General features: G+C 54.3%; 1 protein-coding gene and 1 long non-coding RNA gene across 15 annotated transcripts in view; one reads left to right on the forward strand and one right to left on the reverse strand.

The window, feature by feature from the left end:
- Positions 1-7,809, reverse strand: part of LOC122203528 (myelin basic protein) — a 118,901-nt gene extending 111,092 nt beyond the window's left edge. Inside the window, exon 1 of one of the 14 annotated variants that reach the window (XM_042910454.1) lies at positions 7,582-7,809. In XM_042910454.1, coding sequence (XP_042766388.1) covers positions 7,582-7,740 — 159 coding nt within the window. In that variant the 5' untranslated portion in view covers positions 7,741-7,809. Of the gene's footprint in view, positions 1-718; positions 1,004-3,613; positions 4,396-4,601; positions 4,621-4,787; positions 4,994-5,296; positions 5,452-5,552; positions 5,572-6,549; positions 6,569-7,581 lie in introns of those variants that run through there. The other 13 variants (XM_042910458.1, XM_042910464.1, XM_042910467.1 and 10 more) reach the window with 13 other exon arrangements.
- LOC122203531 overlaps positions 6,646-24,294 on the forward strand; it is a 38,720-nt gene continuing 21,071 nt past the window's right edge. Inside the window, exon 1 of the long non-coding RNA XR_006195226.1 lies at positions 6,646-7,149. This is a non-coding gene — a long non-coding RNA (uncharacterized LOC122203531). The remainder of the gene's footprint in view (positions 7,150-24,294) is intronic.

Consider the following 24,294-nt stretch of genomic DNA (forward strand, 5'->3'; position numbering starts at 1 on the left):
CACGAGCCGCGAGATCATGACCTGAGCTGAAGTGGGACCCTTAACCCACTGAGCCACCCAGGCGCCCCTTTCTGGGTGGTTTTAAAACAGGGGAGATACATAAACCAACCCCAAACCTTCGTTATGGCATAAATCACAATCCGCGTGCTGCTGAAAACCGCTGCATTTAATGAAATACTGAACGGCTCTTGTGACTATCCTTGTGTTTTAAACTGTACAAGGGGCGCCTGGGTGGCTCGGTCGGTTAAGCGTCCGACTTCGGCTCAGGTCATGATCTCGCGGTCCGTGAGTTTGAGCCCCGTGTTGAGCTCTGTGCTGACAGCTCAGAGCCTGCAGCCTGTTTCAGATTCTGTGTCTCCCTCTCTCTCTGCTCCTCCCCTGTTCATGCTCTGTCTCTCTCTGTCTCAAAAATAAATAAACGTTAAAAAATAATTAAAAAAAAAATAAACTGTACAACACGTAGCCAAGAGAAGCACTTCATCCTCAAGAAAAACAGCCAAGGGGCTCTGAGCAGAAGCTCATTTCCTGTAAGAAGGCTGTGGCTACAGGCCTCAGAGAAACCCCCTCACACTCTGAAAGGTGTCACCCGCTTGGTTATCATCTACCAGCCGCTGACCCCTTTTCAAAGTCAGGGTCGGTTTTGCTGTGCTGTGTCTTACCCCCATCAAGAGAGAGCTTCTCATGCTCCCGCACGTGAAAAAAGTGAGTGTTTTCCTACCTGTTTCTTTCCTCCCAAGAAGAGCTGTTCTGCAAAGGCCTCTGGTTTCTGAGCGGTCCCCAGGCGCTCGTGTGGCCGGCCTGGCACGGGGCGGGGTTGAGCCCTTGGGCCTGCTGGTGCCACTAGGGGGTAGCCGGATTCGACGGCTGGCTGAGAGACTGAGAAGGAGCACTGCCAGGCTTCCCCATTGGGTGCCAAGGAGGGCCTGGACCCATGGACACACAGCCTTCCTGCAGAGTCCACGATTAGCCCGTCTGTGTCCTTCCAGAAAACACATCTGACTGGGGGAGGGGGAGCTTAGTTACGCCTTTGAAAGGGTTTTATGGATGTCCTGAAGATGTATGTCTATATCCAAGAACAGGTGTCACATAAACAGAAACTCCGGGCCGAGAGGTTCAGAGGACTAACCCTTATTTAAAATAACCTTTGGGGACAGAGTGGCAGCTCTTTTGTGCCCCTGGGGGACTGTCCCCAGCATCGGCCAGCACACACGGAATCCAGGTGCAAGCAGGTGGGCGTGTGCGTGTCAGGTTGTGTGTGTGGAGAAGTGTGTGGGTGTACGTGTCTCTGCGTGTGTGTGTGGGGGGGGGGGTGTGGCCAAGAACTAGGCCCTCAGGCACTGAGAAAGCCTCTCTCGGCCCCTGCCCTGCTCTCTGCCTCTCAGCCCCGTCTCCCCATGCTCTTTCCCCTTTGTTAAAACTTGCCTTTTGGTATATTTTTTATACTTATCTCTACCGTAACACTAAGCGTGCAACGTGGCTCATCGCTTATTACCAATAAAACCGCATTTCCTTTCTTTTGTTTTGGAAAATGTTAACCCCTTCACTCTCAAAGAAAGTGAATTAGCTGAAAGGAAGTCAAGATCCCACGGAGAGTTTTCTGATGTAAGGCAAGCCTGTTGTGACACTTGCGAGGGAAGGCACAGGGCCCTCAGGAACCACCGCGATTTCTATTTTTTAATTAAAAAAATTTTGATGCTTATTTATTTCTGAGAGGGAGAGAAAGAGAGAGTTCACGTACGAGTTGGGGAAGGGCAGAGAGAGAGGGGGACAGAGGCTCCACAGCCGGCTCCGGGCTGTCTGCACAGAGCCCGACATGGGACTCAAACCCAGGAACAGTGAGATCATGACCTGAGTCGAAGTCAGACGCTTAAGTGACTGAGCCACCCAGGCGCCCCGGCCACCATGCTTTTAATAAAGAAAAGCAGAGAGGACCCAGTCTGCCTGACGTTAAGGTTTACTCCCCCGGGACGGTAATCCAGACTGTGTACCCTGGCGGACGGAACAGACACCCACAACCCAGAAACAGACGCGCACAAATCTGACGAAGGAGGAAAGCACCTTGGGGGAGGGGTGACCCTCCCTTCGACAGCAGCCTGGGAACAACCAGACACTCAGGCCAGAACCAACCGAACAAAGCCAAAAGCCCTCAACCTGCACCTCACGCTTCGGGAGAAATTAAATCGGCCTTCAGCGGAACGTGCAAATCTGCAATACGTAGAAAAAACAACGGGGGAAAAGCCTCTAGGATGTCAGGCTCACAGAAAATTCTTACTTACCCACCCCCACCATCACAACTCATAAAAGGAAATCACTGCAAACCACCGGGACCCGCGTCTAGAACACATTAAGGACAATCAAGGCCAAACAGCCAGTCAGACACGAGCAGGCTGTTCACCGACGGGATACACAGATGGCAGTTACACTCATGAAAATCTGCAACATCGTTACCGGGGAGGGAAGTGCAAATTAACATCACGACGTCACGTGAGACACCTTAGCTGTTCTCACAGCTAAACTGAAAAGCAGCGAGGGTGCTGAATGCCCACAAGGTTGTGCGCATCCTGGGTCACTCCTCCCTTGCTGGTGGGACGCAAACGGTACAGCTATTCCAGAAAAGAGTGTAGCTGTCTTTGTGTTTGTTTTCATACAATTAAACACGTGCTTACCCTATGACTTAGCAATTGACCTCTCAGGCATGTATCCCAAAGACACGAGAACTACGTTCACAGGAAACCTGTCCGTGGATGGCCACAGCGATTTTATTCTCAATAACCCCAAACTGGAAATGATCAGCATGCCTTTCAAAGAGTGAATGGTTGAAAACCAAAGAATCCAGAGTGGTCCATCCGTACCATGAAATACTGCTCAGCAATAAACCAGAAAGACCGCCAGATATATAACCAACTTGGACAGATCTGAAGAGAATTGCACTTAGTGGAAAAAAAAAAGCCAGTCAAAAAGAAAGGCTGCATGTTGTAAGACTCCATTTCTACAGCATTCTCGAAATGATGAAATTGTAGAAAATGGGGAACAGGACTTGTGGTGCCAAGGGCTCGGGGAGGGGGAGGGGGGAGGGTGCACGTTGGCGGTGGCTAGAAAGGACGGGCTGTGGAAACCTGGGGTGGCAACGTCTTACTTGACTGTCGGCGACCACATGATTCAACTGACATTTGGAAGTTCAGGTGGCAACAGAACATCCCAGGGAAGGCTGCGGTCTAGTTTTCAGCACAAAGTCACTGCCATCAGCCACCGAGCAGCAAGAAAGACCCAGCGTTCAGAACCACCACAGGGGATTCAGAGGCAAATCACAAAGCAAGTGACTTTTCCCAAACTTTCTTATCTGGGGGCAGAGTGTGATACTTTAGGTAAAGATTTTCACCGTGGATTTGAACCAAATACTTTTGTGTGACCCCAGGGTAATAAAAGTAGTCATTTCAGAACAGTTACAACCCTGAGAGTTACTGTTAAGCGATGTGGTGCAGTAACTTTTAACCGGTTTCCTTCCCTTCAGGTTTTTGTTCATTCCATTAAAAAAAAAAAAACCCACAAAAAACTACTGATGGGCATTCTTCCTTGTCTGGGCTGCCCGCCTCGTGCGGGCCCCCCGGCTTACCCTTCAAGAGCCGCTGGGTCCCAGGCTCCCCGGCTCTACACCAGGCAGTGATGTCTCTCAGGGTGGTCCCCGACTTGGAGGCCGTGGTCTGTAAAATGTCTCCCTGACCTTGGCCGGTGAAAATCTCAAATAACCACGGGGGTTACATAGGATGCATCCCACACTCCACTTCCTCTGGAAACCTCCTTCTAGCAGCGTGGGCGTCCCTGGCCGGATGAGCGGCCCCCCGGAACCACGCTGACACCCCTCAGCACACATCCCGGCTACCTCAAGCAGAGAGGGACGCAACACATGTCGCTGCCTCTCAGGTTGTCGCAACTGGAAAACAGAACAGGAACCAGAACGCGCCCATTTCCTGCCAGAGCCTTACTGAGATCCCCCCACAAAAAAACGTACACGTTCTGCAAACTCCACTCCGCCTTCCGATAAGAGGGGAGAAAGCAGATCCTAAAAGAAACCAGGCGCTGCCACCAGCATCCCACAAGACCCGGGCCACCTGGGCGCCAGCGCCCCGAGAGCACCACACACACACCCTGGGGGTCACCGCCCCCCCTCCCCCGCGTCGGGCCCAGGAGGGGCGCGCGCGCCGCCCGCTCCCAGGCGCCAGGAGCGCAGGTGGGCGCAGGTGGACCCCGGTGGCCGCGGGCGGCGCGCGACGGAGCTGGGACAGGCCCCGAGAAAGCGGAAGCCAGGCGTCTCCGGTCCCCGCCCCCCGCGATCAAAGGGAAACTTGGTCCGTCTGGGGCGGGGCGGGGGCGTCCGCGGGGCTCCACGCGGGGAATCTGCAGGCACTTTAACCGGGTAGGGACCCCCCCCCCCCCCCAAGCCTACTCTTCAGCTCGCCGCCTCCGGCACCCGTCTCCACGCCGCCCAGAGCCGCCTCCTTTGACCTCGGTCACCTCCCACCCCCGAACCCCACCCCCACCGCCAACCCCAGGCCGCCCGCTCTTCCCGCGACGGGGCCGCCGGACCCCGCCAGAGACCATACCCGGCCACCCGTCGGGTTCCCGCGCCCGCCGCTGTAGACCGGCGTCCACACCCGCGCCCACCAGCTCGCAGGGAGACCTCGGGCGGCCTCCTGCGCGCCACCTGCGCCGCTGCCCCGGAGAGCCCCGCGCCCCGCGTCACCCCCCACCCCAGGTCCCCGCGGCCCGCACCCGCCGCGATCACCCACCGCGCGCTCGCCGCTCCGAGGCCAAGGGGCGCCGCGGGCTCCCACGCCGTCTCTCCGCTGCCCGGGTCCCCCTCGGGGGCGGCCGGGTCCCGGAGCTGCCGGCGCCGCCTTCCGGGGAGGGAGACGCGGGCCGCCAGGGCCGCAGGCTCGTCCTCGCTGGCGCGCGGCGGTGACTGACGGCGGCTGCTCGCGGCCCGGAGCGCACCCCGCCCCCCGCCCCCGCCGCCCCGGCTTCCTGCGAGCCAGGTAAACACGGCCGCCCGCGGAGCCCGCCCACCTGCCGCCCCGCCCCCGCCCCGCCGCCCGGACCGCCTCGGGGACCGCTCGGGGACCGCCTGGCCACGCGGAGGGCCGCGGACGCGCGGGGACCGGGGCGCAGAATCGGTGCCGGCGGGGCGAGGCCGGCTTGGGCCGCCTCCGAACCGCTTCTCTGGGAACCTTTCCCAGCCCCCGTTTCTCAGCCTGGCCACTTAGGTCCAAAGCGCAGCTGCCGGCCCGAATCCACCCACCGACTCCCCTTCGGTTCTCCGGGCTGGCCTTTGGGAGCCCCAGGTCATTAGCTTTGCGTGGATCCCGGCACCACAAACAGGGGCTCCGTGGGGGCTCTGCGTGTCCCCAGAGGAGGCAGGAGAGAACACACACAAAACAGACCAGAAAACGGCCAAGTGGGAGGGGCGAAGAACCCTGGGTCACCCAAGCGGCGGGCCCCTGGTCGGTGTCACACTTTTGGTCCTGAAGGGAGCCTGCTGTTCGCACATTAGTCACCTGGACACACGGACTTGATGGGCAGGTGGGCTCTCCCCCACGGCTCCTGGCCGCCTCCTGGCGGTGGGGAGGTCGGAGGTGGGAGGGAGAGCTGACACGCTGGTGTCCCTCCTGACTTGGACTCGGGTCAGGGAATTGAATCTGTCACTGCCCCGGAGCCCACAGGGAGCGGCAGTATTTGTTAGGAGCAGGGGGAAGTATGTAGCGAGCCTGTGTCCCCTGGGCCAGCCGGGTGTGGGTTCACGGCTGTCTGCCCCAACCAGCCGCCCTCAGGGACCCCAGGGGTCTCGCAACCAAGTTCAGGTGCTGGTGATTCTAGGAGAAATCTGTCTGCAGTAATATAAATGTTCAACCTGATCCCCTTTTCGGGAAAGACAGATTCCCGAGTGTGAGGTGCGGGGTCAGGAGGAGGAGTGGAAACCACACGCCCCTGTGCCACACTTAAAATTTTCGTGCCTCATGCCCTCGGGCTCCGGGTCAGAAACGGGGAAACAGGGCAAGAGTGAGGGAGCCCGGCTAATACTGAGGGCACACAGGGCCCTGAGTCAGACCCAGGCAGCTCCCAGGTCCCTGACTCACCCACTCCCAGCCCCCCCCCCACCCCCACCCCAAGCTTCTTAAAGTTCAGACCAGAAGAGCCCAGAACCTGGCTCCCATTTGGATGTCTGTTTCCGCATCACAAACAGCTCCTCCTCCCCCTCCTCCCTGGGGTCCTGCCCTGCAGACTTTCCTGAAGGCTGGGTGGGTGGGGGGAGTCCCTTAGGCCACACTGAAACGGCATCCTTCTTCCATTTCCAGCTGCTTCTGATGGTTTTCAGGGATTTATAGAAACTTTACAAACGCCAGCAGGGGGTCTTTGCAAATGTCCGGCTTGGCGGTTAAAATGCTTTTTAAAGTATTTATAAAATTCCGCCGCGCATATTTTTGGGAGATATAGTGCCCCCAAATTCATATCCATGGGTACTTGAAAGAAGATGTGTGTGAGGGAGTAACAAACCCTATTCGGTGAAGCGACAGGTGGCGTTTGGAAGGTCCAGTCGTAGGGCTTTCCTGCGTCTGGAAAGTCGGGAGACTTCGGGAGAGTCACACTTTGTGTAAGGGTGGCCACGCACCCTTAACAAAACACAGACATCCATTTTGCTGAATAAAACTGAAAGAGGTCTTTCGACAAGTAAGGAAAGATGACCCAAGCCTCGCCCTCTCTTTGGTATTTCTGAGAAGATCCTGTTACAATTCCCGCCGACCCGCGTACACGTCGGGCAAGGAGGGCAGGGACCCCCAGGACTCCATCCTGCTGCAGACACACACTCCGTAATTTGCATTGAGTGGAACTGAACTTCGGATGACCCCAGCCAGAGAAGTAGGCAAATTAACCCAAATAATTTCCAGTGGCCAAGACGGCGTGCATTTTGAGTTTTCTTTCTCTTCCGCACCAGCAAACTGCACCTTGGCGATTGTATCTTTGCTTGGACGAGGCCAGAACCTCACGTTCACCCCGGTTCGTCAGTGACAGTCTGCGGGTGACCTTCGCAAAGCAGAAAATGTAGCTGCAAAGGCTGGAGGGGTGGACTGCTTCCTCACACGTCCCGGTTAGGAGGTGGGTGGATTCGGCTCGGGTCACAAACACCGGTAGACGAGGGGCGCGCGCTGCAGAAAGTGCAGTTAAGCACAACGCGGCACAAGACGCGTGAACGAGGAGGGAACACTTGAGGGTTCGAGACCGCGACCACGACCCCCACCCCCCGCACGTCACCCCACACTCCTCTCCCGACTTGCAGGTGTCCCCGTGGCCTCCACAGCGGCTCCAAGCACCTGTGTGCCCTGGGCCCCCGTGCCCATCCCCCCACCCCGGGCTCGCCCAGCGCGCGTGCGGGTTCAGGGCCCCACTGCGGGGCCGCATGGTCGTGTTCGCACGGGCACCGGGAAAACCCGGTGGCCGTTTCCCCCTCGGGGCGCACAGCCAGATGGGGAAGGAGGCAGGCGGGCACCCCCCCGCGAGCTGGGAGGACCTAGGGTGTGCGGTGCCGACCTTAGAAATCGTGCTCGGGCCTCTGCTGGTTCCAGCACGAAGGGCTTTCCAGGCTCCGCCCTGCGTCCTCCAGGCAGCTCTGGGACGGGACCTGCTTCCCGCGTCCCAAAGGGCCCTGGGCTCCCGAGGGCGCAGCTGAAGCAGACACCCGCCTGTCATCGCCGTTGCAGTTCAGGCCCACGGGGCCCGCTGCTGGGGGCGACTGAAGACGGTGCCCACTGGGACAGGCAGGGTGGGGAGGGGCACTGAGGCAGAGGGAGGGAGGGGTCTCACCGACAGGCAGGCCTCTGCCCGGCGGGCGGGGTGGGTTCTCGTGGGAACGGACACCAGCCGAGGGGGAGAGGGAGAGATAAGGGCTCTGTAAGGGCGGGCTGGCTGTTCAGATAACACACCCCGTTAGGGGCCCTGCGCCCAGAGCGTGGCAGGATGGGTGCTTACAAACAGTGGTGGGGCGAAGCCTCCTTCTCACACGGTCCTGCCCCACGCGCCCAGCGCCAAGGACTTCCTCCGGAATGCGAGGGCACCAGTGGGTGGGCAGCATCTCCTTGGTGTCCTCGTTGTCCTTGCAGTTGTCCCAGGGGTTTGACCTAGCAGTGGGGGCTCACCAAGAGGAAGATCACGGGTAGAATGAGGGCCTGATCCTTATAAAGAAGTGCCCAGGAGAAAAACAAGACAGGGAAGGGGGCTCGCAATGTGATGGGAGCAAGCCCTGTGGTTGTCTCGGGGGTGTGGGTGGAGGAGCACATTCCAGGAAATGCGGGTGGCGAGTGCAAAGGTCCTGGGGTGGGCATGTCTGCGTGCTCAAGGACTTGTAGGAGCCCACTGTGGCTGGAGGAGAGAGAAGAGGAGGGGGTGGTTAGGAACAGAGATGGGAGTTTGGGCCTGGGGCCACAGCACAGAGTCTGAGCGGCTGGAGGACTGAGTGACCAGGGAGAGGTCAGCCTCTCTCTTTCTGATGCGCCTGTTCGGGTCTGAACGGAGGCTCACTGGGTGTGTTTAATGGAGCCTGCCACGACAGACGGGGCCGGTGGGGGGAGGAGCCAGCCAATGATTCTCGGGAAGGTGGCCACGTGCGGCGGGGGCCCTCGGGTCTAGCGGCATGGAGGTCTTGGGTCACCGTCGCCAGGACCGGAGTGACGATCTGAGTGTGGGGGGCAATCTGAGGCCGTGCCCGCACACCCTCCTTTCCGGGAGTTTGCTAACGGGGTGAAGACACGGGTGCGAGGGGGGATGGGGGAGTCAGGAGATGCTTATTGTTTAGGATGTGAAAGAGTGCAGCCGATTTGCACGCTGATGGAACCTTTATAGAGAGCAGGGCCCCTGGATGCCTACATTCCTGTCTGAAAGTGCTCCTCAAGGATGGTAAAGGACCCTCCTCAACCCTCTTGTACACTCATGGGGACAAGTGTCGCGGGGCCCAGAGCTCGTAACACTTGGGAGCCCTTCTTAACAAAGAGAACAGAGCGGTGATGCAGCGGGTCCGGGTCGGGGAGGGTCCTTCTGCCAGCTCCGGGGCCTTGGTAGGCGAGTGCCCGAGCCTGCCAGCCGGTCTCTCCTGAGCCCTTGGAGCAAGCATTTAGCTCTTCTGGGACTTCATTTCTTCACAGTGCAAGTGAGACGGGGCTCTGGGTCGTCTGACACTTTAACGAACCCCATTCGCCTTCGGGAAACGTTTCTGCTCGCACGTCGGTGTCATAACAGGCTCAGCACCACCCGTGACCAGCAGGTGGTTTTGTACTTAAAGCTTCTGGCTGAATAGTGCAAGATAAATGCAACCCGGGAGTTTTTACTGAAACGGGTATACCTTGGGGCTCTTAATTATGTCCCATCTTAAAATGTCTGACCCTAATGGCTGATATGAAAGAAACCACACGAGGGTTCAATTAACCTGCAAATCTGTATCCTGTCCCTGGGATCGAACATTTATATATAACTGTTCTTATGGCAACCAAAGGCAGCAATTCCAGAGGTTTCGCTTTGGTGAGGAAAACAGAATTAGCTTCTGTTTGGCAGAGGGCATGTTTCACAGGCTACTAAAAGAAATGCAAACAAGCCTGGATCATACGGGATCATCGGTGATTTTATCTCTACGGTAGCCGAAGATACCACCAGGTTTGCACAAAGAAAAGCGGTCTATTCTGTGACAGATTTGAAGAAACGTTAAATGTCCCTAAGATCCTGTGTCCTCAGATGTGGCCTCACTAATTAGCCCCGGGAGCCAGCGGCGTGACAGAACCCCACGTGTCCTGCCACCCCCCCGCCCACGCTGGCGTCCTGTCCACCCCGGGAAGGACCTCACTGACCAGCCAGGGCCCAGGACACATCCCGATCCTGCCAGCTTGCCCACATCTCCGTGTACGTAACTGCCCAGTGGCTTGGCCAGCGTAGGACCAGGGCCCCGGGCGGGTTAGGAAAATCGTCCCGTGTGGGTGTGCGTGTGGGTGTCCCGGCCGATCCCAAGCCGTGACCAGAAGCTGGTTTCTCTCTTCTCAGCCCCTGACTCCTACTTCCCTCCCTTGTAAGTGTCTCCCCCTCCGTCCCTCTGTCTCTCTGTCCCAAGGGGCAGCCGAGGGCCCCCTACCTTCATGCTTTGCCCTGCCAGTCGAGGGCTGTGGTCGGTTGGGACATTTTAAGTCTTGGGACCACCCTTGGCCTGTTGGCCGCAGGTGGGATTTCGTGATTTGTCTGGACTTCAGCCCCAGAGCCGAGGCACGGGGCCAGCTGCCCCGAGGGCAAGTGCTACCAGAGGCAGTATCTCGGAGCTGTTGCTGACGGAGGGGACATGGGACTCTGAGCGGTGGCGTCCTCAGCTAAGAGAGGGCAGGACGCCACTTAGGGCTTCCGCACAGACATTCACTTTCCAGAATGGCAGGAGACACCTTCACCGAGCCCTGCGTGAGAAGAAAGCAAACCTCATGCAGACTCACGGCCGCTCTTGGCTCAGGCCTTCAGGTGAGGTGAAGCCCTCTCACCTCACCTGGGGGAAGCTCCTGAGGGTCTGGGGACCCGTGGCTGCCCCCCCCCCCCCCACCATGGTAGAGGGAAACAAGGGCTCGTTGTAAAAGGGGAGGGAGGAAACCCCACAGCCTGGCCCTTTGGGGTGGACAGAACAGCCAGGGCTCCTGGGAGAATATCCCGCAGGCCCGGGGCCACAGGGCCACCCCAGGGCCTGGCGCCGAGGTGCCTTCCAGCCAGCGCGGCGTGAGGCCACTCGCTGGCTGGAGGGATCCGAGGGGTGAGGAGACCTCACCGTCAGCTTCAGTCTCCCTGGCAACACAGTGTTTTTGACAAGTCAGGCTTCTGTCCTATTAGTTTCCTGTCGGTTGCTTAGTAACCACCCAGGGCTCGTTCTCAGTCACTTTGTGTGAGCCAGCATTCGGGGACTCGATCCTGGAACAGGGCGTCCCTCTGCTTCGCTCTGCAGCGAAGTGCTTTGCCCTGAGCCGGTGGGAGGCGGTGGGAGGGGCACGTCCTGTCCACCCCGCGACGGCAGATGGAGGAGAGCCAGTAGCCGGGGGTCCGCTTGAAGGTCAGGCTCACCGTCTGTCCCCATCTTCCCTTTTCGCCAAGTCCCTGCTGTCCCTGGGCTCGGCCCTGTGGGGAGACACCCCTGCAAGGCTCCTGGTCCCCAGGCTGCCCCATAGACTGGATGGCATGCTAGAGGGAGACAGGTGTCCTGAACACCAAGCCAGCGTTTGGGTCCGCTCTGTCCACAGACGGTGGCCAGCTGTAGGGTAAGCTTACCTGCTTCCTGAGGTGCTCAGTGCTCCCCCCGCCCCATGGGACTTGTCCTAACATCCTGCCGTCCTGCGGCCGCGCGCCTCCGGGTGCCAAAGGCCAGCCGACATCGTGTAGCTGTGTGTTCACTCTCAAATGTCAAGGACGGCCAGTCACTGCCCGTCTCCAGTGCAGCCCGTTCTATATTCGTTCCGTGTAAAGCTGCTGGTAATGACGTCACACTCCGGGACCAAATTACGTATTAGGCGCAAGTGGAAGAGAGCCAACGTGACCATGGCTTGAGCAATAAAAGGGCTCCACTGCATGCTGCCACAGGAAGGTCACAAAGAATGCTGCCTTCAGGTGCAGCTTGACGCAGCAGCTCCGATGCTCCCTGGGCTTTGCGGCATTTAGGCTCAGTCTCCGAGTGAGAGCCCGGGGCTTCGTCGGTGGGGCCGGCTGAGTTTGCGTGGTCCCCGGTGGTCAGCAGGGAGGGCGTCACTCCGGAGGAAGCGTAGTGGCGGCTCACGTTCGCATGTGACACGCACGTAACAATGATTTTTGTCACTGGGACCGCAGGGACACAGGAGGCGGAAGTCTGGCTCCAGCCTCTGCCCTGCAACACGCTGTGTGATCTCGGGCGAGCTGGTTGGCCCCTGCGCGACTCGGTTTCCCCACTTGTAAGTGGTGGCAGTGGTCCCGCCCTTATCTGTCCACTGTCCCACGGATCCTGTGAGGTGCTGGGCGTAAGATGCTCGCCTGGGGCCGGGACCATACAGACTAAGGAAGCGTCTGCCCGCGTCGGTGCATTTCCCACCTGTAACGGAAAATAGAAACGGTTTGTCCAAAGCGCCTGGGGTAACCACAGCCAGGCCGCAGAGGAGACCTGAGTGGAGGCCGTTGAGAGGACAGTTCTGATAAAGTAAGACACGAGTCAGGAGAAACGCTTGCCGTAGCCGGGAGCGTGGGGGCGCGGGGGGGAGGTGTTTAAGTCGCTTACGCCCTTAAGCCGGTCAAACGTGCTTCTCGGACCGTCGCCTGCTGTCTGCCCGTCGATGCAGCGCTGATGACGCGACATTGCAGGGTGAAGTGCGAGGGCGGCATCCGCCGTCTTCGGGGCCTGGGCACCTGCTCCCCTTGCAGCCTCGCGCTGCGCAAACCCCTCCCTGAGCGAGCGTGCGTCCCCCGCGCACCTCGGGGCGTCAGGACTAGCTGCCCGCGGTGCCCGAGGGAGACCCCGCGGCGCTTCTCCAGCGCCCACACACACCTGCTCCGAGGCCGAGCGACGTCAAACCCCAATCGCACGAGGCCGCTCACGGGCGAAAAGGAACTCACATTTCTAGCATTTAGTGGGGAATTTAGGGGGCTCGATCCTGCCTTTCCAAATATTTTCTGGTCCCGTTCTCTCCCCCATCCACTGCCCTTCTCTCCATATCTTTATATATACTTAGATGTCTGCAAATAACACCTTACAAGCAGTGGGGTGTGTCTTGGGATGGGAATGGGAGGCCGGACCTTGGGCGGTGGCAATGCCACTGTGGGCCGCTCAGTGACATGTGGTGACATGTGGTGTCTCAGCTGAGCGGAAAGTTCACTCGAGGTCCTGGGGTTCGAAGATGTTTATCTTGCAGACCAGGAGAGGCGTTACAAGTGCTCACGCCTGTCAGTGCTTAGGTGTGGGGCCCAGTGCTGTCCCTGCCCTTCCCTGCCTTGACCCCGGGGGTCCAGTGTTGCCCCTGCCCGTCCCTGTCCTGACCCCTGGAGGCCGGAGGGAGGGGGCCCTTGGTGTGACAGTGATCGCTGAGCCAGGAGTGACTGGTAACACGATTACTCAATCACTACCTGCTTGCAGTTGAAAGTTAGAAAATGCAGACACACTTTGTTTTTAAAATAAAAAGCTCTAGATTACACTCCTGAGAAGTGATTACTTGGGCATGGCGTGCATTTTCACTTCCAGACATTTTCGTTCTCTCTCTGTTTATAAAACTGTAATCGTGCCGTTATTTTGTGCTATTTTGTGTTATTGTTTTGTAATCTGCTTTTCCTACTGAGCAGAATGTCATAAGCTACTTTTTCTGTGTCAGTAAATAGATCCCGACCACCCCCCTCCTCACTGCTCACCATGGGGTGTGGGGACTGGCTGGTGGTCTTGCTGGGGACTCAGTTCCTTGTGTGTGAGTCTGCCACAAAGGCCCCCTGGCCTCTTACATCAACCCTCCTTCGTTCTGCCTGGCTGTCAAGGTATCATTGGAGTATACTAGAGCACAGCTGGTCACTAGAGTGACACCTTGAAGACGAACGGAATAAAGACATCTATCTACGCGCAGACCGGTCCTCGGCCATCCGTGGGGAAGGAAGAGCTCTCGGAATGTGAGGCGTCCTTACGCGGGAGTCCTCAAGTGGGTTTGAAGCAGCTAAGGGTCTGGGGAGGAGCTGGGGAAGGCGTCGGGGCCAGAGAACACGGCACGGTAGGACGCAGAGGGCACCGGCCCCGGGGGTCACGTCCCACTTTTGACTCCCCCGGGTTATCATATCCTGCCGATGACTCACGCGTTTTCTTTAAGGCACAATTTGCTCATCTGAAAGGTAAAGCTATAGGAGGTTGTGAGTATTAAGTGAGAAAATGTGTATGGACGCACCGTGGAAAATTCCGAGAACCAGTGGAACCGTGGCATTCCTGTTACATAATAATAAAAAGTCTCCACTGGTCGTAGTACCTAATCCACTCAACATCTCGGACGAAACACACGCTACCATGGGTAAATGCACTCCTGACGCTTTGGGCCGTCATTATGGGATGGATATGGCTGGAACGATCAATTAATCCGAATTAGATACCGGTGACTTCACGGCACAGGCTTATGTTTATACTCTTAGTAAAACCTGACCCCTGCTTTGAGAAAAGCCACCCAAATTCCAGAGTTCCAGAGAACTTAAAAAAACCAGAAGATCCTTTTAAGTTTATTTATTTGAGAGAGAGAGTGCACACGTGAGCAGGGGAGGGGCAGAGAAGGAGGGAGAGAACCCCAAGCAGTCTCCACACCCAGTGCAGAGCCCGACTCGAGGCTCGAACTCACGCACCACAAGATCATGACCTGAGCCGAAATCAAGAGTTGGATGCTTAAGCAACTGAGCCACCCAGGCGCTCCAAAAGCCCTAAGAATCTTTTGAAAGAAAGGTCCCCTCATTCATTTTCAGTGAATTACTTATAATTCCATGTGTAATTCAAACTTGCCTTTATAAAATCACGGATACCACGGACTGAGACCCAGAACTCACAGCATCTTGTAACATGTCACGTTGCCACACTGCACGGCGTGGTGCAGGTGGGGAGCCGTGAGGAGATACGGCTGAGGAGAAGCCACGGGTCACAGGTGTCAGTTTATGTTAATGTGACAATTTCTTCCGGGACACCACAGTTGATCCCCTTGGAGATAGCCCGTGATTTCCACTTTTCATTTAGAGGGTTCCTAAATGAACCCTTACAGAGAAACAGTCAGGCAGGTCTCTTCCCAGGAGTTAATGAGGATCTTTCATGCATGCATGTGAATTTCACTGCAGTGAAATGAGACAAATATGTAATAATCAAGTTGGCAGAAAAGCTCAGTTAAAGCTGACTAAGTAGTAGGTGCGTGCTCTCGTTAGACCTTGGGAGCAGCAGGGAAGCATCTCAAGATTAGCCTGGTGTCGTGGTTCCGTGTGTGCACATGTAAGTTCCAGTTGCGTGGTTCTGACCGATCCAGTCACAGGGAATCAGATCTTAAAGTGAATCCTGGACATGATAAAGCCCTTTGGAAGGTTTCCTGCCTCTTCTGGCCTCTTGAGTCACTCTGCCGATGTGTTCAGGGCACCAGGTATGGCTTGAGAAAACTGATCTAATGCCATGAAGAACCTGTTCTTTAAGACAGTATATCTAAATGTATTCACAGGGCTTCTACGCTTGCAAAAACTGTCGCATGTGGGTCATCAACGAATTACTATTCTGGTAGGGGAAGGTGGCTTCCCTCCGGGGCTCTCCAGAGAGACAGAACCAATATGGGCCGTGGATGTCTACGTATGGGTCGATCCAGCCGCCACCCACGACGAGGTTGATGCCCGGGGAGTGGATCACAGACCCCGGAGACGGTGAGGTCGTCATCTGCAGGCAGGCTGGGGACTCAGGCAGAAGCCGATACTGCAGTCTGGGGCAGAATTCCTTCTTCAATAAACCTCCGTGTTTGCTCCCAAGGCTTTCGACTGATTGGATGAGTCCCATCCATATTCTCAAGGATCATCTTTTTACTGTCACCCGATTGAAGGTACTAATCATGTCTACGATATATCTGCATGGCAACATCTAGGTTAGTATGTGACCGGACAGCTGGGCACCACAGCCCAGGCAAGTGGACACAGCGAACGTGCCCATCACGGAGGCATTGGCGGTGTTTCTTGAGAGAACTTGCAAACTTGTACGGACTGTCTCGGCTAACGTGGGTGTCCTAGTGTCAGTGGCTGAATTTATACCTGGGCCCCCTTTTCCTCACAACGTCTAGAGTCATCATGAATTTACTGTTTAATGTCTATGGCCGCGGGATAAACAGACCAATGTTAAGATGTATTTTCTGTTTGTCTCCAACTCCTCATGAACTTTAAGGAAATAATTGCCTTCGGGATAGACATCTGGATGCTTTGAAAAACTAGCATTTGGCGGAGCTGAAAGACAGAGTGCTTGAAGCGGCCTCGAAGCCGCGTGGGCCCAGCTCGCCGGAGCTCGATGTGTTTCTTGTGCTAATGTGCGCCTCTGAACTTCTTTAAGATGCCGAATTATTCTCTTCTTGGATGGGGGCAATCAGTTCTCTGCCGACTATCATGAAAAATGTAGATAAAAGCGAAATTTCAAATGCTGTTCTACAAAACTTATTTAATCATCTCTGGCTTATTGTGGAAATTTATGCGCGCTGTGTGTTGACGGATAGCTGCGCAGTCCTGTCTTGGCAGGTGCGATAATAGCCGGTTGAGTGAAAAACGCGGCTTCCTCGTCTGTGCGGTAAATGCTTGCCCGGCGAGCAGAGTGCAGCCAAGGGCAGGCTTCCGGGAGGGCAGGAGACAGTTGGTAGTGCAGGCATTCGAAAGGTCGTCCCCTGCCTTCCCCCCAAACACAATTTTCTGCTGCTGCTGACGGCAAGTCTGGCCCGATAACATTATAATTCGATTTTAAGGCTTTGATTCATGATAGTATGCAAATGCTATCGGAGCGGCAAATGAAATGGAAGCTGTTAGCTGCTTCCGTTTCGCAGGGACCGGTTTGGGGTCTTCCCTCATCTGGTTCCTGGAGCGGGGAGGAGAGAGCTCCGGGGGGCTGGGGGGCAGACCCTCGGCGGAGGCGGGCTGGCTGTGCGCGCTGGGGTGCCGCGAGCTCTCCCTCCTCCCGGTTTTACCCAGAACAGACCTGACTGCAAGTGCTCGTACAGACGTGAAAAACAAGGGTTAGTATTTCAGCACAACGTACACGACATTAAGTGCTAGTGACGGAAGGAGTAACTACAGGGTGTAGAAAGTCCTGGACGTGAGGGAGAGTGTGGAAGGGAGGAGGTGGTGTCATGAAATAAGGCTGGACGGGTAAGAGAGGGGAGGTCACTGACGTCAAGAGCTCTGAGATTTACACTGGGGATAACCGGGGGCCATTAAAAATTCATAAGTGGGACAATAGGAGACCATGTTGGCGGGGAAATATGACACCTTCTACAAATTTCCACAAACTCTTTAAAATTTTTTTTCAATGTTTAGTTATTTTTGAGAGGGAGAGAGAGAGAACGGGCAGGGGAGGAGCAGAGAGAGAGGGAGACACAGAATCCGAAGCAGGCACCAGGCTCCGAGCTGTCAGCACAGAGCCCGACGTGGGGCTCGAACCCATGAGCTGTGAGATCATGACCTGAGCTGAAGTCCGGCGCTCAACCGACTGAGCCACCCAGGCGCCCCTCTCTTCGTTGTCATTTTCAAGAGTAGGTCTAAAAGAGTTTTCCGTCTGCGTCGCATGTTATGAACATTTCATAAATATTTGTTAAATGATACAATACATTTCAGTTAAACTTTGGTAATTTTATATTTGAATTTTTTTTAATGTTTATTTATTTTTGAGAGAGAGACAGAGCATGAGCAGGGGAGGGGCAGAGAGAGAGGGAGACACAGAATCCGAAGCAGGCTCCAGGCTCCGAGCTGTCAACACAGAGCCTGACGTGGGGCTTGAACCCATGAACCCTGAGATGGTGACCTGAGCCGAACTCTGGTGCTTAACCGACTGAGCCACACAGGTGACCCAGTAATTTTGTATTTGGAAAACGGTTGATAAGAATGTGTTGTCTAGCAGTATCGAATTTGGAATATACACACAAAATCACGAAAAGTCGGAATTGTACACACAAAAGTAGCACGTCATAAAATATTTCAGAATCTTCAGGTATAATTCAAAAAGCTTGAGGTCCTGTTTAGTGGGTAATTTTTAAACTCTTTTTGGGTGTAATCCCATCATTGTGAGAAATCGATAAAAAGATTATTACCACGGTCATTTATTTTATCGATGCTCAGAAGCCAAATAAACAATGAAGTAAGACTTTCTGCTTGTCAAAGCTTTGCGCATCTGTACACAGGGAACTAAAGCAACATGTGTAATTTTAAAAATCAATGTAAAAATTATAGTAACCAAGGGAGATTCTTTAAATAGTCAGAACATTGTGAAATTGCTCAAAGCATGTTAATAACTCATCATTTGGAAAGCCCAGCTGAAATGTGGTCTGTGGCGTAAAATACAGGGTCCCAGAGGACAGCACGGAGGCGGGGGGCCTGGGGCAGGACAAGCTCCGTGTTGTGGGCTCCCAGATCCTGCGGCACCGCTAGGAGCTGGTCCGGGGTGGGGACGGGGCAGCCTTGAGAGAGCAGCATGGTACTGAGGGCACCTGGATGGGACTGAGCCCCTTGAAGACTTCTCTCCAGACTTTGAGTCGGAGACCTCCTCGCCTTGGGGTCCAGGACAACCCCTCCCAGGTAGGTTCCCTGGCCCTTACAGCGGCCGCCCGCCCATCTGGGGTGCCCCACCCAGGTCTTCGGTCTCTCCCGTCCTCAGCGTCCAGGGCAGTTTGCGACCGGACAGCGTGTACCTTACGTCGATGGTGCTGGCTTCTCACTGGCCCCACGGAGTGTTACCAAGCTTCCTCTCGTGCGGATCTGGGAGGACAGAGCCCGCCCCCAGTGGAGAGACTACTGTGTGCGATCAACTTCTTTCCAGGGGATTAGTTCATTTTATATGATTTCTCTGCTCAGGGCCTTTCCCTATTTTCTTTTCCTATGCATATTTGGCCTTTTTATCAGCCTTTTACTTAATGCTTTGTAAAAATTCTGTATTAGGGAAATCAGCCTCATGGGATGGGAGTTGGAAAAAAAGCGGTTCTTTTCGCCTTTTTACTTTGTGGGGGGATTTTGCCCTTTTTGAAGGTGTTCATTCGTTGTGAGATGTAATCTTGTGACAATTCTTGGGAGTGGCAGATCTTTGTCTCTTGAGGGACAGGGAAGACTGATGAGGTGTTGCTGCTGTTTTGAGGTAACAAGGAGACGACTTTGTCTTTAGCCGTCTTTGAAGGTGGTTCTGAAGAAGAGGCTTCAGGACGTTTTGAGCAGTGAGCGAAGCGTGCAACTGCCCAGGGTCTGTGTGTGCAGCTTCCCACTGGACGACTGTGAAAGATGACACCTTTCACAGGTGTATGAACCCCATCGTATTTGTTAAAAACAACTCTCGTGATGTTAGAGTCGCCCGAACTATGAGCAGGAGTCTGCAGGGCAGAGGATGTGCAGTCGGGGGGTGGTGCAGCTTCCCAGGTGGATGGAGTGGGCGCTGGGACAGCCGGGGGGGGTGGCAGGAAGAGGGAGGGTCCCGTCATGCAAGGCCCCGTGCGCCATCCCGAGAGGGTAGCTCTGTCCCAGGGCAGTGGAACCTCTGGACCCCTCGACTCAGGAGCTACGGGACCTGTTTTTAATCTAATGTATTTGTTAAATAGAAGACATTTTACTTTTTATTAGTTGAGTTCACTTTAGCAATATCGCGGGCAATATCGCCTAACTTCTGGCATCTGCGAACGTGACCTCATCTGGAAAGAGGGTCTCTGCAGACGTTGTGTATGTGAGATGAAGTCAGGCTGGATCGGGGTGGACACACCCCAGTGACCTGTGCTCTTGTAAGAGGGAACTTTGGACATAAAGTGCAGAGAGAGGAGGCATGTGGCAGGGGAGGGGCAGAGGTCACAGCGACGCGGCCACAAGCCACGGGGCGCCGAGGAGGGCCAGTGGCCACAGAAAGCTGGGGCGGGGGTGGCCGAGCGCCCTCCAGGACTGTGGGGCCACAAGTCCACCCAGGTCGTGGTACTTTGTGACGGCGGCCCCGGGAAGGTCACACAGGCATCGAGCACCAAACACGGAGTGTGGTTAGTGCCAGTGGAAAGAAAACTACAACACAAGAACACTGGAGAGGGCGTCTCTTGCCACTGGTGAGACCCTAGCAGGGCAGGCGGTGTGAACTGGCCAAGCTTCCGCGTCCACTCCCGGAGGGGTGAGGACTCGTGTTGGGCGCTTGTTCCCCGGAGAACACGCCCGCTGGGGGCCAGCTCAGAGCCCAGCCCGCAGGGGGACTTCTGCAGGTCGTTGCGTGCGTCCGAGGACGAGAGTGGTGGTGGCACTTTGTGTTTCTTTTCAGGAGACGTATTCAACGCGAGCTGATGTTGGCTCGGACGGCAGCCCACATGGCCCCGGGATGTCACATCGGGTGAAAGAGCTTTTTGAAAGCCTAACCTTTGCTCAGATAAGTCACACTGCAGTTCAGTTTGATTCTGGGAACTTGACTCCCGGCCAACATATAAAGACATATGTTCCATTTTCAGGACTGGGAAGTAATGCTTTGATAGTTGACACAGATTTAAAAGGATCACCACAAATATTGACCCAGCGGTTTACTTTGTTTTAATTATGAAGGATTTTTTTCTGATGTTTTATTTTGAGAGAGAGAGCATGGGTGGGGAGGGTCAGAGAGAGGGAGAGAGAGAATCACGAGCAGGCTCCACCCTGAAGCGGGGCTCAAACGCACAAACGGTGAGATCATGACCTGAGCTGAAATCAAGAGTCGCACGCTCCACCACCTGAGCCGCCCAGGCACCCCTTAATCATGAAGGCTTTGGGACATACCGAAAAGGAACAAGTACTATAGACCCACAGGCTCCCCACGAGGATGACAGATGTGAGCAGCATGGGGGATTTGCTTCAGGTGTCTCCATTCTTGCTGGAACCTGGGACGACACAGGTGAAGCTGAAGCTCCTTCCTCTCTTTTCTATCCCCGCCTCTCTCAGGTTCACAGGCGTCATTCTCGTGCCGGCTTCGGTGCCTTCCTGACACGGGGAGGCAAAGCTCACATGGTTTTCGTTTCTCAGGTATTTTGTGCGTTTAAAACACATAAGTGACTAAAGAAATTGTGGTTTATATACACAACGGAATGTTACTTGGCAATGAGAAAGAATGAAATCTGGCTTTTGTAGCAACACGGATGGAACTGGAGAGTGTGATGCTAAGTAAAATAAGTCATACAGAGAAAGACAGATACCATATGTTTTCACTCTTATGTGGATCCTGAGAAACTTAACAGAAGACCGTGGGGGATGGGAAGGGGGAAAAAAAGTTAGGGAGGGAGCCAAACCATAAGAGACTCTTAAAAACTGAGAACAAACTGAGGGTAGATGGGGGTGGCATGGAGGGGAGGTGGGTGATGGGCATTGAGGAGGGCACCTGTTGGGATGAGCACTGGGTGTTGTATGGAAACCAATTTGACAATGAATTTCAAAAAATATAAATTAAAATAAAAAATAAATTAAAAAAAAATAAAACACATAAGTGGTATTAGACCATAGGCGTCTGTACACAGCTTGCTTTTTCGTCTCACATTTTGGTTTTCAGATTTATCTGCAACGTACCTGTTGCTCTAGTTCACTCATTTCAACAGCCGCTGTCGATGCTCTTGTGTAAATGAATCCTAGGCTTTCGTCTCCCTCCTGAGGGCTGTTAGGTTGTGTCTACATTTCAATATTAGAGAGTTTCTTGCGGTAAACATTCTCATATATGTCTGTGCTCATTGGGTGTTTTTACACTTAATCAACCTTCTTTGTTTTTAATGTTTATTTTTGAGAGAGAGTGTACAAGCAGGGGAGGGGCAGAGAGAGAGGACGACACAGAATCCGAAGCAGGGTCCAGGCTCTGAACCGTCAGCACAGAGCCTGATGCGGGGCTCGAACCCACAAACTGCGAGATCGTGACATGGGCCGGTCGGATACTTAACCTACTGAGCCACCCGTGGACCCCTACACTTAATCAACCTTCTTGATTGGACACTTAGCTTCTTCCTTTTTGGTCTTTTTTTTTTTTTTTTTTTTGGTAATATATGCAATGAAATCGATAGGTGTCTGTCCATCCTAGCCTTATCTCATAAAAGATTTCATGTTTGTTCATTTCAACTATTTAAAAATTCCCTTCGTGATTTGTTCTCTGACGCGTGGGAAAATGCGTGCTTACGTGCGTGATTCATTTCCAGATGTGTGTGGGGTGGGTCGTAGCCACCTTTTTGTCAGTCATTCGTAACGTGACTGCCTTGTGGACGTGCTTGCTTTGATTCCAGTTCTCGGGTCTCTGCTGAGAGTTGCTGTGTGATCTGGCACGTGGGTGATTTTCAGAACCGTTTCCGGCCTGTGCTGCCTGACGTTGGAGGTGTGTGTCCATTACGTTAAAGCTTCTCAGGCATGTAGTTTCAATCTCCCACAGACATCCTCATTTTTACAACCTCCCACTTAAAATACGTTTGAGACCCACAGAATGTTGTGAACCTCTCTGTAGACAGTTCTCTTGTATATCCGTCACTCCGCTCCAGCTAATGGCAGCCACAGACGCGGCCAGACTACGCTCATGGAAACTAACGCTGCTAAGTGCTCTACAGACCTGGTGTGCATTTCCCGCTTGTCCCTCTGATGTCCTATGTTCACACCAATCGCTGGCCCAGGATTCTGCGCTGAGTTAGCAGTCGTTCCTTCTGCCTGTCTAACCTAAGACAGGCTCAGCGTCTGACTGGGTTAGGTTAGTGAGCTCCCTGCAGTCTCTTGTTGCCCTCGTGAATTCCAGGCTTTGAGCAGAAGAAGCCACAACCAAGAAACCTGGTAACAACCACAACAAGAAACCTGGTGCTGTCCATTGTCCGCGGCCAGTATGCCGCTTATCCCCGTGGGTCAGAAGCTTTCTGGTTTTATTGAATGCGACTTCTGTCCGGGATTTATCGTTGTACTAGTCTCTGGGGGGAGGTAGAAGTCCTACTCCATTTTCCTGGAAGAGGACGTAGACAGAATTGGCTTTTTAAATTCAAATACTCTTCAATCAAGACATATTTTAGGGGGCGCCTGAGTGGCTCAGTCAGTTAAGCATCCCACTTCAGCTGAGGTCATGATCGCACAGTTTGTGGGTTCGAGCCCCGCATCGGGCTCTGTGCTGATGGCTTGGAGCCTGAAGCCTGCTTCCGATTCTGTGTCTCCCTCTCTCTCTGCCCCTCTCCTGCTCACACCCTGTCTCTCTGTCTCTGTCTCTCAAAAGTGAATAAACATTAACGAAACTTTGAAAAAGACATATTTTAGGACTCTTGTCTGTTGTCCTAATTTCCCCATCTCCTTTCTAAATTTAGTAACGCTTGAGGCTCAGCAAGACGCCTGGCGCAGGAGAACCCAAGGCCTCCGGAAGTTCCTTCTCTAAGTCTCTCTCCTGGGAGCTCACGCACATCCATAGCTTCACTCCTGTGGCAGGAGCTCTGTGCCAACCCTCTTTCTGATTTCTGAAATCACTGAAGCTGTGATCCCCTGGGAAACCTGCCCCACATGGTATTATCTGCTCCCCGGGCTCTCGACGTGAGTTTGGAAATGAAGCTTGGAGTTTGGAAATGAAGACTGATACGTGGTGCTTCTGCGTATCGGTCCTGTGTTGGAGCGTTTGTTGGCAGCTGGGCTCGCGGAGGTCGTCCGGGAGGATCTTGAATTTTTCGAGGAAGTGTTATTCGGACATCGAGGTATCTGTCGATACTCTTTGATTCTGTATAAATGGTGATCAGTGAAGACGCACAGACTAGCTGTTCTCACGTTTTCACATCCTACAGTGACTACGAGAATGGCTTCGGGAAGAAAGGTCATTTCGCGGGACACTGAGTGCCAGCTCAGAGCCAGCCACAGCCCCGAGGAGAGAGGCCACGTGGGGCCATGCTGTCCACCTCTCCTGACTCCTTTCCCCATCACCCAGACTAGCTGGCGACATTCATGGCATAATTATACGCATCCCCGTGCAAAGACTTTCGAAAGTTCATCTACGTCAGACCCTCCCAGGATCACCCCGTGAAGTCCACCCTTACAAGTCACTTAATGGTTGTCTGGGCCTCGGTTCCCCACCGTACGTGATACCTTTGAACTTGATTTTCTCTCTGCAAGGTCCTTTTCAGCTCTGAATTCCCATGACTTTTCAGTTCGGAGGAAGGCAGTGTCTAAATGCAAGGTTGTGATCACCACTTTCTTTTTTTGTTGTATAATTACGGTTACGCGAGAAAAATGCTTCCTCTCCTCAGGCAGGGCTTTTAAAAATGCAAATGTAAACGTTCCACATTATTTTTCTTTAATGCTGTGACCCTTTATAAAGTAAAAAACTAGCAGGATTATGAATACGTGATGGATTTTTGGATGCCTTTCCAGCATGTTCTTTCCTGAGAAACAACAGACCGTAAGTCCCATCCAAACACCACAGAAATTAATGCCTCGTGTGAATTGTTGACTGTTGCTTAGCATTTTGGCCAGAATCGGTGATTAAAAACTGAGGGGTATGACCAGAATGGACTTGAAAAATTGTGGAACTCATGACACTACGTCCAATTTTTATTTACACGAGTCTGGCCAAAACCTTGAAATTTACTT

The sequence above is a fragment of the Panthera leo genome, chromosome D3 (assembly GCF_018350215.1).
Source record: "Panthera leo isolate Ple1 chromosome D3, P.leo_Ple1_pat1.1, whole genome shotgun sequence".
Lineage (NCBI taxonomy): Eukaryota > Metazoa > Chordata > Mammalia > Carnivora > Felidae > Panthera > Panthera leo.